Source organism: Manihot esculenta, chromosome 18, assembly GCF_001659605.2.
Source record: "Manihot esculenta cultivar AM560-2 chromosome 18, M.esculenta_v8, whole genome shotgun sequence".
Lineage (NCBI taxonomy): Eukaryota > Viridiplantae > Streptophyta > Magnoliopsida > Malpighiales > Euphorbiaceae > Manihot > Manihot esculenta.
In genome coordinates, this window is record NC_035178.2 from 1,112,267 (window position 1) to 1,125,234 (window position 12,968).

The window sequence follows — 12,968 nt, forward strand, 5'->3', positions numbered from 1 at the left end:
GCAAGGTAATTAATTGTTAGTTTGGATAATTTTAAGTCTGTAATTGCTTAAATTGTTCAGACATAAGAACACTTGGTGTAACAACTAAGAAATTGTGTGATCTAGCAACATCTCATGTGTTTGAGTAGCTAGGATTGGATCTCTCTTTTTCTTCATGCAATTAACAATTGTTTTGATGCCTAAGGCCTAAGGACGTTCCTTGGCAATTTGTTAATTAGTAATTAATTAGAGGACGTTCCCTAATTGATTTAATCATAAGGAGAGACATGGTGGTGAGAAGCGTTTTCCATCTCCATAACTGATCTGTTAAGTTAATCTAAAGAACATAAGTTTCAATGATCAATCCAAACAACCGAAGTGGATCCATCTCTTCAACTAGACCTTTCTCATATTGATTTCTCTTTTATTTTAATTATTCGCTCATTTAATTGCTTTCAGTAGTTTGTTAATCAAATCAATCTCAAACCCCCCATTTTACTTTTACTGCAATTTATTTTTATTCTGCTTTCAGTTGCTTGCTTTCAGTTTCTCGTTCAGTCACTTCTCTTGGTCTTGTTAAGAAAAATATATTAGTTTTCAATTCTCTGTGGATTCGATCCTTTACCACTATCTATAGTATTGATATTGTTGATAACCGAAAAGGTTATTGTAACTACCCGGAAATCGGACCACTACCGGCGCTAGGATCTAGATCGACTTAAGGTCGCCGGGACCCGTAGCAAGCCTAACATACATCCTGCCATACCTGATAAATCCCATACATGATCAAACAATTACATAAAAACTTTAAACTTTTTCATACACCAAGCTTGACCTGTGCATGCATCACAACTCTAAACATAAAACCCCATACTAGAGCCCTCATCAAATGCTCCAGTTGGGTCAACATCTCATATGTCAAGTCTGGTTCAACATACCTTATCATTAAAACGTTTACATCAAGATCATGTACAACAGGGATTTACAATAAACACTAGGACCAAGCACAATACTAATCCTCATTACATTACTTTACATTACATCATTTTACATTTCATTACATTACATGTCCACTAACACTCTATTACATGACATAACCATGACCATTACCCTTGCTGACTCCCTGTGCTATCTCTGGTCCTACAAACCTGGGAGTTAGGGGAAGGGGGTGAGCTACTAAAGCCCAATGAGCAGAACAGTAAAACAGTTAATTAAACACATACTTTCATGAAATGCATCACATCATAAACAATTCACATTACGGATGGACTTGTCAGTAATAACCCTCTGCATATCATAACATGTCCAACTGTGCCAGGGGCGATACAGCCACACCTGGTCTTCTCTTACATATACATATTGCCAGGGGCGATACGGTCACACCTGGTCTTTCCATCTCATATCATATCATATCACATCGAGGGCTAATGGATCATCCAATATCCATCCACATCAACAATATATTATGCAATGTATCATATTCGTGAATTCTAATGCAAAAACAACCCAGTACATATCATGGCATTCGTGATGCATGAACATGCTTAAAAGTTAATTTGCTTTAAAATAAAAGAGTTGTATTCCACTCACCTCTGGCTGACGCTTTACTGACTCTGTAGCAGCTAGCTCACTGCTGACCTCCTCGGTCTCTCAGGTCCGATCCTACGCAGGTGGACTCAAATGAGGAACCAAACATACTCTAACATAACTCTAAACATCTCCCCCAAAAACTCCCTAAAACATCACAAAACATTCATAGAAAACATGCAAAGGAAGGCTGGACAGGGCACTTTCGGCGGCAGGTTCGGCGGCCAAAAGTCCCTCCAGAGCCGAAAGTTAAGCACTTTCGGGGGCAGGGTTCGGCGGCCGAAAGTCCTTCCAGAGCCAAAAGTCACAACCTTCGGCGGCAGGTTCGGCGGCCGAAACTCCCCTCCAGAGCCAAAAGTCTAAACTTTCGAGGGCGAGTTTAGGTGGCCTAAAGCTGCCTCCAGGCAGGTTCGGCGGCCGAAACTAGCTTCGGCCGCCGAACCTGGGCTCTCCCAAAGGGCAAAACCCGAGCCTCACATGCACATCCAGCCACCCCAAAGCCTCTCAACTCATACCAACTCACACAAAAGCATGCATAAACATATTTTCAAGCATTTAGGGGCTTAAAACTAGCTTATACCCCAACAAACATCACATTAAGCATACATTTAACATAAAAGGTACATAAACCCTAACATTTTAGATGTACTCTAAACATGCATTAAAACCCTTAACCCCTTCTTAAAACTTACTTAAAACATGAAAAAAGAGGAGGATCTACACTTACCTCTTGAAGATCGAGAGGAGATGCGATCCCAAACTTGGAGATGTGGAGAAACGAACTCCGAAAGTCTCCAAGCTTCTAAAACCTTGATCTTAGCTTAAAATCTTCAAAACATGGTAAAAACTCATAAAAACTCTGGGAGATTTGAAGGAAAACATAAAATCAACCATGGAGGGTCAAGAACTCACCTTTGCCCAAAAATGGAGAGAGAAAAACTCGCCCATTTTCGAACATAGGGCCTTTTATAGGTGGCTGGCCAGACCACCTTCGGAGGCCAAAGGTGCTTCCACAACTCCACCATGTTCGGCGGCAGCAAAAGGGAGCCACCTTCGGCGGCCGAACCTAGCATTTCCCTTCAAAACTTTCTTTTCTTTCAAAACTCAATTTTCTTTCTTGATCAAACCATAAAAACATATAAAAATATTTTAGAAAACCTTTATTTTACCCTTCTAGAAGGCTTCCGACATCCAAGAAAATTTCGGATTCCAACGGAGATTCCGCCAGAAAGTAGGAATTTCGATGCCGAGGTTTAGCCGGATATTACATTTATTTTTGACCGGTTTTGACAACCACGAGTCAGTATCCGCCAAGCCACATGTTCAAGTGTTGATCCCATTTTTCAAAATTTTCAAGTTATTTATTTTATGGCTGCTAGATAGGCCAATAACTATGTGTTATGGAAGGGTGTCGACCCCTTAACAATTTTTTAAAGAGATTATTTAAGTCTTATTAACAATAATTGGACGAGTACCGATCATACAAAACAATAAAATGAAAAGTTTTTTCATTCAAATAAAGGAGTATTACAGGGCAGGAGGAATAACATTAATTGCCTCCTCCTGAGCTTCTGTTATAAGTTCACTATTTACTATTACAGTAGAAGCCAAGTCAGGAGGATTGTCTTCAATTACCCTTTCCTTTTCCCGCCCATCATCATCATCATCCTCGTCCGGAAAGATGTCGTCAATCCAGGAGAAGTCCTCTGCAGGAAATCACATGATAAGCTCATTCTTAACAGAGCCTTGACCTTGTAACATATCTCCACCCTAGGTCACTATCTCTTGAAATTTTGTTTTAAGTTCAGTGATCCTATTAGAGGCAACCTGGGCCCCTTCGGCCTAAGACTACAGCTCCTGGAATTGGTATTGAAGCATGCTGATGGGTGTCGAAGCCATAAAAAATAACCTATTAAAAACCAATAAATATGAATTGTATATAGAGAGAATATGATCAAATCCACAGGCAATTGATACTATAAATTTCTAAACAATGACTAGGAAAATAAACAACAAAAGCAAAAAGGGGGGTTTTGATGATGAATTAAGTATCAAAGCATTTAAGGAAAGCGATAATCAAAAGAGAAATAAATCAATGTAAATAAATTCTAGTTGAAGTGTAGGATCCATTTCAGTTTGGGAATTTATCATCAAAATAAAAATATCTTTATTCGTTCCAATAAATATAAATTAGTTATAGTTATGAAAGACGCTTTATATAACCAATCTCTACTTAGGTTTAAATTAATTAGAAAATATTCACTGACTAACCCTAGCCAACAAATCGCCCAAAGAACGTCTTTGGGATTTTATTTATCAATTGTCTTAAGAATTAGAGAGACTTAATTCTAACCAATAATCCAAACCGCTTTGTGAGTTTAAGTTAGATCATGCAATTTCTTAGTGGGTTACACTAATTGTTTTTTGTTGTTGAATAATCTAAGCAATTACGAACTTCATGCATTCAAACTAACAATATATTATCTTAAAATTATGAACAATGGGTCCTATTACTCAAATAACAAAGCAATAATAATATGAAGAACTGAATTTGCATAAATATAGAAAGAATAAAAGATGAATAATTGTATCTAGATTTCACAATTCATGTATGAACTGAAATTTCACCCTAATTTCAACTAGAAATAAAGAGTTTAGCCACTCATGACTTTGAAAAAAAATACAAAAGAGAAGAGAGAATTCAAGATGAAGGATGATGGGTCGTGTATGTCCGGCTGTCCTCAAAGATCGGCTTATATAAGTGCTTAACCTTAGTAAAGTCCTTTTGGGAATAGAAATTTTTCTCTGCTTTGAATTTGGAATCCTTTCTTTAATATATTTCTTCTAAGGAGATAACTCCTTGATTTGAGGAGGATATTATATTGCACTCAAAGAGGGAAAGTCGAGTGGATCCTGCAGCTTTTAATAAGGAGACCTGGTCTTCTTAAATTCAAATTTAAATTTTTTCCTGCTCACTGTTAGGTTCTGTATAAACTGTTGATTTGCCTTGTGGTTTGGGCAAATCTATTGACTGAAAATGGTTAACTCAGCTTGTGGGTCTGGACGATTCTTAATTTTTGTGAAGTATGATCATCTGATGGGTTTGTCTAAATCGCTGGTCAAGTCAATTTCAACGCTTTTAAACCACTTTTTATCAAATCTGCTTCTCTTTTGCTTTTCTGAGAAATATAACAAAAAATACAAAATTAATTAGAAAAACACTCAAATTAATGCTAAGAATAGTAGGAAAATGTGTTGGAATTACGTGCACATGCCCACTTGATCCTCGACACTCTTCGCCCAGTTCTCAAGGGCAAGCTTGGAGGCATTGGCCTTACCCAAGTCTACTTGGAGCTTGTCTACCAACTCCAGTGTCTCTTTAATGGTTCCCTCCACTTCATCAACCTAAGTCTTTAGCCTCAAGTATTCCTCTTCCAGAAGTCTTCTATCTGTCTTTGAGTCTCGAACTCTCTCAGAGCCTTATTACGCTCTTTGGCCATGTACGCACAGAGGACGCTCTCCATGGAAGAATGCATGATATTGTCAAAAAACTCATCTATCTTGACCTCGTTCAGGCGATGACGGTCCCCAAGCCTCAAAGCATTCTTGGCTATTAGGACTAACAGGTTAGGTTCCTCAAGAAAAGAGGTCATTCGGGTCAGCGCTAGCTTCAGGAGTTAGATGCTACGAGGCCACAAGGACTCGACCCCTACATTTGCTGAAATGGGCTCAGTAGGGGTAGGGACTGCTACAGAGGCACCCTTTGTAGAATACTCGGGCTTAGCAGAGACCGTTTATTCTATTGTAGGAGGGTATGGAGGAAGCATGATGACCTCCTCAGCGCAGCGAGCACGCTTAGGTGGAGGCGTGGTCACTCCAGTAATAGCCTTGCCTTTTCAGGTAGCAAGTGTTACTTCGGCAAATTTGTTCTTCAACCCGGCGTATCTGCATAAAATAAAATATGAGTAAGTAAGGCAGTTTGAAATACAAAAAGGGCTGAAAAGAGAAATATCCTGCTCGATAGCCAGAGAGATGCATTCCCTGAGGTAGGGAAGGCTAGGCGGGTAAGGACCCCAAGCCTAGCTCATCTGAAGAAGGCTCTACCAAGATAAGACGACGTTCCTTACCGCCTTGGTAATATCCATTTTCTAGGACGTGCCCATCATCTGGAGGAAGTCTAAAGCCTCTTCCTTATCCCTCCTTAGTTAGGCTCCATCCTTCCTCAGCTCCATCCACATGCTCTAGCTCATTCGGAGGCGTCCAAAACCCCCAGACGTCCGATGATAGATGATAAAAAACTTGTTCTTCCATCACTTTAGTGAAGAAAGTATCCGGTCAAACTGTATTTGGTATTTTCTTCCGTTGAAAAATTAGAACTCCTCGTTTCTTTGAGTGTCCAATTGATACAACTGAAAAAAGAAGGTCACGCTCGGCTCAATATTGTTATTAAAATAAACAAACTGGAAGGCCACTAAGATTTTCCAACTATTGGAATGCAGTTGGGGGACTGAAAGTTTATAGAATCGAAGGACCTCAGCGAAAAATGGGTCCATAGGGAATCAAAGACTCGCCTTTAGTTGCTCTTCGTAGATGATCAGTCCAAATTTAGACCATTTTATCATGATGTTATTGATGTTAATTTACACTTTTTCTGCCTAATTTTGTGATTTTGATCTTATTTTGCAGAAAAATGGTGTAAAGAGGTAATTTGGAGAAAATGCCCTTAAAACTGCCTAAAATGGAACAAAGGAGAGCAAGCATGCCAAGTTGCAACTGAAGAGAAGACAAACAAGGAAAGTAATTTGAAATTCAAATTTCAAATCTCCAAGAGCATTCAAAATTCAAAATTCAAGATTCAGCTTATTAAGGAAAATGTTAAATAAGGAAAGTGACAAATAAGGAAAGTGTAGTCAGCAGAGCAATTTGAAATTCAAATTTCAAATCTTCAAGAATCCCTTTCCTTATTGAGGAAGCCAAATCTCAAGAAGATGCATATTTAAAATTTGAAATTCAAAACTCAGCTTGTTAAGGAAGCCAAAGAAGACATACTTGCCCCCAAGTCTTGCACATTGAAAATTCAAAATTCAAAAAGAGGCTCCACCTCACTAATATACACTTGGGCGGCAAGGGCAGCAACTTGGGCAGCAAGGAGACCTAGGGCAACACTTTCAACTATAAAAAGACACATAAAGAGCCTCCCCATGCTTTTTCTACTCTCCTTGTACACACATACGGGATTGCAAGTGGTTATATCTCTTCTTCATCTCTTTCTTTATTTTTGGTTTTGTTTCAGTCATGAGTGGCTGAAACCTTTATTTCTAGTTGAAGATTGGTTGATACTTTAGTTGTTTTATGGATTGGGAGATCTGAACACACATTGTTTAACTTTTATTTTTCAATATTCATGCAATCTCATGCTTAATTCCATTGTTGCTTTGTTATTTTGATCAATATGGCCAATTGATTCTTGATTGCAAGGTAATAAATTGTTAGTTTGGATAGTTTTAAGTCCGTAATTGCTTGGATTATTCAAACACAAGTAACTCTTGGTGTAAAAACTAAGAAAATTGTATGATCTAGCGATATCACTATGCGTTTGGGTAGCTAGAATTAGGTCTCTCTATTTCTTAATGCAATTGACAGTTGTTAGATGTCTAAGGCCCAAGGACGTTCCTTGGCAACTTGTTGATTAGTGATTGGTTAGAGGATGTTCCCTAATTAATTTATGCTTAAGGAGGGATATGGTGGTGAGAAGCGTCTTCCATCTCCATAACTAATTTATTGAATCAAACAAAGGAACCTAAGTATCAATGATCAATCCTAACAACTGAAGTGGATCCAATTCTTCAAATAGAGCTTTTCTCATTATTGAATCTTCTTTTCTTTTGTTATTTGCTTTACTCTATTGCTTTCATCATTAGTTTAATTGATTTACTTTACTTGCAATTTACTTTTATTTTGTTTTTAGTTTGTTTTCTTGGTCTTAATAAGAAAGATAGGTAAGTATCAATTCCCTGTGGGTTCGATCCTTTCACCACTATCTGCAGTTGTAAGATTGTTGATAACTGAAAAGGTTATTTTTGACCGGCTTCAACAACCGCACAGTCAGTAGACTACGGTATCCTCCACAGGGATCTGATCATCCACGCGAACGCTTGAAAATGGAGCAAAGACATGTAAGGTTTCTCGAGAAAGTTGGTATTTGTTATGAAGGCAATCTATAACTTGCTATGTTAGTATGGTAGGGATATTACTGATTAGGCTGCCTTCACTTTTATGAGCTGCCCTCAGTGGAATGATAGGAGCTGGTGTGCGGATGGGGCCATCGAAGGAGGAGTTTGAGGCAAAACTTTCACCGGGAGTAAGAGAAGAAGAGGAAGTATTCCTATTCATTTTAAAAGGAAAAAGCTAACAGGAATTACCGTAAAAATCAAGGAAGTATGAGTGAAAAAAGGAGTGACCAAGTCTTTTCTAAATCAAAGACGACAGTTTTTAGCAAAAGTAATATTTGGAGAAAAATAATAGTTCTTATATGGCAGTTTCGACGGCAGGCTTTAAATGCTGCTCGAGAAACAATGAAGTCATCATTGATGGGCAGGAGAAGGCGAAACAACGTGAACAGAGATAGGCCAATCTAAATTAGCCACGTGCTCCAGATCGTAAAAACAACTATCACCTTCGAATACGAAGAATCAAAGACCAGCAGGGGACCTCTGATGTAACACAACGATCGCCCAAACTAAATCATGAGTTGTCATCATAAAATAGGGCTACATGACAAGAGTGTGATAAGATAATACATAGTCTTGCCTGTGGAAAGAAAGACCTAGACACTGTAGCACCCGGTTCTTCATCAAGACTCGCCCTCTCCCGAAAATTTTGAGTCTTCATATAGAGTTACTATTAGCAGGTACGATCCAGTAGATCTCTAGTGTGCCTATGATCAAGGAATCATCGATCAATTAGCCGGCGAGATCTCTTATCAATTAGTCGGTCATATTATTGTCAGATTTTTAGGAAATGTTATAATTAACTCTATATTTTTACAATATAAAAGCTACGATTATAGAAACAAAAAGGTATGCAATTTTTATGTAATTGCTCTTGAATTTTAAGCAATTCCACATATTCGCCTTTTCTTTTTAATTTACTAATTTAAGCGTCAAAATAACCGCTGCAGATGTCAACAATCTCAATGTTATCTTACTTGCAGAATTGATCAATTATGGCACAACTCTATTTCTATTAGGCAAGGGAATTATCAATATTTTTAATATGAATTTAACTTTTTATTTAAAAAATTAATAATCATTTAACATTTTATTGAAATTTATACTAAAATAATTAAAAATATAAAAATAAAATTTCAATAGTTATTAAATTTGTTCCTTTTAATACTCTACATTTTTTTCAAAAAACAATCAGCTAGAATAATTTAATTAACCATTACTTTAGTTTTTAAGACTCAAGATGTTTGTAATTCAAATCTCAGTATCCCCATATAGACGCGTAATCATTAACATTAGTTCATTAGCAAATAGACTCGAGATTTCGTGAAGAGTAGACCTCGCATATCATGGATCTACTTGCTTGTCAGCAGCGCCAACAGAATCAGAGAGTATGCCTTGATCCTACGGTTGCTGATTGATCATTAACTCGGGAACGAGGTGTATATGTCTAAAACTGACCGCGGAGTAACATTACTATAATACTGAAAATACTAGTATTACGATTCTAGGGTTTTGCCAGGGTACAGACAATCAGACATCTGAGGAAATTTAATGTAAAACTCGGATTTTAATCAGTGAAAATGGAAAATCCAGATTCAAAATCCACCAAATCCCCACCACCGCAACAAGAACCAGAGCTTAAAAAGCCTAAAATGTCCACCACCACTTCCGACGATGAAGAAACTGTCACGACAGCACCCGGCGATACCACGACGATCAAAAAGCAAAGATACAAGCGCCGCAAAATTGCGATTTTCTTCGCGTACTGCGGCGTGGGCTACCAGGGAATGCAGAAGAATCCAGGGGCCAAAACTATCGAAGGTGACCTCGAAGAAGCTCTATTTCACTCTGGTGCCGTCCCAGAACAGGACCGTGGCAACTCCAAGCGGTATGACTGGGCTCGCTCGGCTCGTACTGATAAGGGCGTGAGTGCCGTGGGACAGGTGGTCTCCGGACGCTTCTACATCGACCCACCTGGGCTGGTTGAACGCTTAAATTCGAATCTTTCGTCGCAGATTAGGATCTTCGGGTACAAGCGAGTGACGGCGTCGTTTAATGCCAAGAAGTTTTGTGATCGTAGAAGGTATGTCTATCTGATTCCTGTTTTTGCTCTTGATCCATGTTCGCATCCTGATAGGGAGAGCGTATTGGCTAGTTTGGGGTCTGATAACGAGCTTGTTAAGTGTTTCGAGTGTTCAGAGAGAGGGCGTAAGGTAGTTGGCGCGGTGGGTAAACGGAGTTTTGAATCAAAATCCGTGGTTTCTCAAACAGACATTTCACTGAATGATGGTGATTATGCTGTGAAACCTGAAGTTATTGAGGATATTAGGATGCCTGCGGATAATGCTGATTGTGATAATACAAATGCTGAACTCGTTAAGGAAGCTGAGGTCCCTCGAAATGAGGATACTGAAACACGACCTGCAATACCTGAATCTGCCATTTTGTCTAACGATGTAGATGCTAATAATGAGCCTGATGGTAAAGAGGAGATTATGGAGTCTGTGGAACATACCAGTGATGCGGATACAAAACCAGAAACCATAGAGAGAGATCAGAAGGTTGTTATCAGTGAAGAGAAAGTTAATGGAGGCAAGCAAGTTACTATAGGAAGTGAGTTTTGTTATGGAGAGAAGGAAAAGGAGAGATTCAATCGAATATTGAAGTATTACGTGGGGAGTCACAATTTTCATAATTTTACAACAAGAACCAAGGCTGAAGATCCTTCTGCCAGGCGGTACATTATTTCCTTTGATGCAAAGACCACAGTTACTGTTGATGGCATTGAATTCGTCAAGTGTGAAGTTGTAGGGCAGAGTTTCATGCTTCATCAGATTAGGAAAATGATTGGTCTTGCTGTGGCAATTGTGAGGAATTGTGCCCCCGAGTCATTGATATCAACTGCATTACAAAAGTAAGCACTTATCTGTTTAATTTAAAGTTTGCTGCTTTGCTAATAAATTTTGTTTTTCCCTAATCCATGTTAGATTGAAATTTGCAGGGATGTGAGCATTAATGTGCCTACAGCTCCTGAGGTTGGGTTATACTTGGATGAGTGCCTCTTCGCGTCCTATAACCAGAAATGGAAAGACAGCCATGAAGAACTCTCAATGAAAGATTATGAAGAAGTGGCAGAGGACTTCAAGATGAAGCATATATACTCTCATGTTGCGTCAACAGAACACAAGGAAGGAGCGGTGGCCCTATGGTTGCATTCTCTGAACCACAGAAACTATCCCGATCTGCGTGTTAGCAATTGTGCAGATACCAATGCTGAGAAAAGTGCTGAAGTGAACTTGGCGAAGGAAATGTAGAACACTATCACTTGTCTTACTGCTATTATTATGGTCTTTTGACCTGGTTATTCCATCAATAGAAACTTTTATTTGCTCTCCACTTAATTGCAAAAAATTTAATTAGTTTTGGCAGGTTTTTTTCATGCTTACATTTTTTGAGTTACCTGTCACTTTTAGTTAACCTATTGGTCAAGTTTGAATACAACTTGAAAGATACAAGTTTGTTTGTTTTTTTTAGCAGAAGGACATGGTATATATTTAGTTTTAAGGTGTTATGCAAAATCATATACTAACAGACGTTCATATCATATGACATCTTATTAAACTCATAAAAGCATCCCTTGGAGGAACTTTCATTGTTTGATTGGCATGTTACTAGCTGCGCTTTTCAAAAGAAAGAAAAGCATAGCTATCTGACCTTAAGCATATCTTAATGGAGAAATTGTTGTCTAGATTCGATCCATTTAAATAGTCTAAATTAGGGTTAAGGTAGAGAGCAACTGAAATAGTTACCGGTTCTGGAATTCAAATGTTTGTAAATTTTTTCCCCACCTTATTTAGCATTGTTTATGAAGCAGATATTTTTCCTTTTTAGGCATTCTGTTCGGCCATTTTAATTGAGTTGGCCTAATTTCTGATTTTTCATAGCGGAGATGCAATTTCACCTCGCTGGTCAATATTTATCCATCTTGCACCAAACACTATGGACGGACTTAAGTGTTACAATTCTTTATTGTCGAATGCCAAGGGACGAACTAAGTGAGACGTTTGTAAGCTTCTAGGCACTCTTCTCTTGTAATTTCGTTTTCAGAAGTGAACTGGGTGATTTGTTGCTCACAGCGTTAACATCATGAGTAATCAACTGTTCATGTCATTTGGTTTAAATTTCTCTTTCTTTTTTTTTTTCTTCTAATATGTATCAACTTTCCCATTGTATGTAAAATCACTTTTAAACAAGCATAATAAATACCAGGATAATTTTAAAAAATTACTTTGTAATGTTTTTTTTAAATAGGGTATTATAATTTAATTTGTGATAAAAAAATCACGTTAATAAAGTAAAATTTTATATTTAATATATTAATAAATGTTCACGTGTCATTTAAAAATTAATTAATTAAAAATAATTTTTAATTATAATAAATTATATTTTAATTTTTAAAATTTTATAAAATATATAATTTAGTTCAGATAATATAATTATAAAGTTTTACTTTATTATAAAACAGTTTCTTTAGTTATAATTTATTTGTATATTTTTATAAATTAATTTTAAATATTATAATTATTTACAAATAAGTATTTATATATATTTTTTTACAATTAATCTCACATGTTTATTAAATTTAATATTTTAAAATAAATTAATAAAATAATATTTAAATAAGAATCTTGATATAATATACATTTAAATTTAAATTCAAAAAATTCTTTTTGGTTTAATTTTTTCCTTTCAATGATTTTTTATTAATTAGAATAATGAAAATATTAAAATTTTTATTTTATTTTTATTTTACTATTTTTTACATATAAAAAATTAAAATTTAATAAACAAGAGAAATTAATTTATAATTATAAAAAATTATTAGTAATTGCAATATTTAAAATTAATTTATAAAAATATAAGGATTAATTTTAATTAAAAATTATTTTATTAATAAAAATAATAAATTAAATTTAAAAATATAAAGCTAAAATATATTTTTATTAAAAATGAGATATTAAATTATAATTTATCAGTAATATTTAAAATAATTATAAAAAATATAATTTTTTTATTATAAATTAAAATATAAGACTTTAAATTAATTTTTTATAATTATTTCTAAATTCTAATACATTAATTCTCTTTTTCTATTCTGGTAAAATTTATAAT

General features: G+C 36.2%; 1 protein-coding gene across 1 annotated transcript; it reads left to right on the plus strand.

The window, feature by feature from the left end:
* Nucleotides 1-9,176: 9,176 nt before the first annotated feature.
* Nucleotides 9,177-11,192, plus strand: LOC110606979 (tRNA pseudouridine synthase A). The gene is made up of 2 exons (XM_021746014.2): nt 9,177-10,710; nt 10,798-11,192. The coding sequence occupies exons 1-2, from the start codon at nt 9,377-9,379 to the stop codon at nt 11,108-11,110; spliced, it is 1,647 nt and encodes a 548-aa protein (XP_021601706.1). The 5' UTR covers nt 9,177-9,376; the 3' UTR covers nt 11,111-11,192.
* Nucleotides 11,193-12,968: the final 1,776 nt, after the last annotated feature.

Bases quoted from the DNA above. Each gene is read 5' to 3' on its own strand.
- LOC110606979 (XM_021746014.2), top strand. From the start codon at position 9,377: ATGGAAAATCCAGATTCAAAATCCACCAAATCCCCACCACCGCAACAA. The intron at 10,711-10,797 runs GTAAGCACTTAT...TGAAATTTGCAG, and splicing joins ATATCAACTGCATTACAAAA to GGATGTGAGCATTAATGTGC.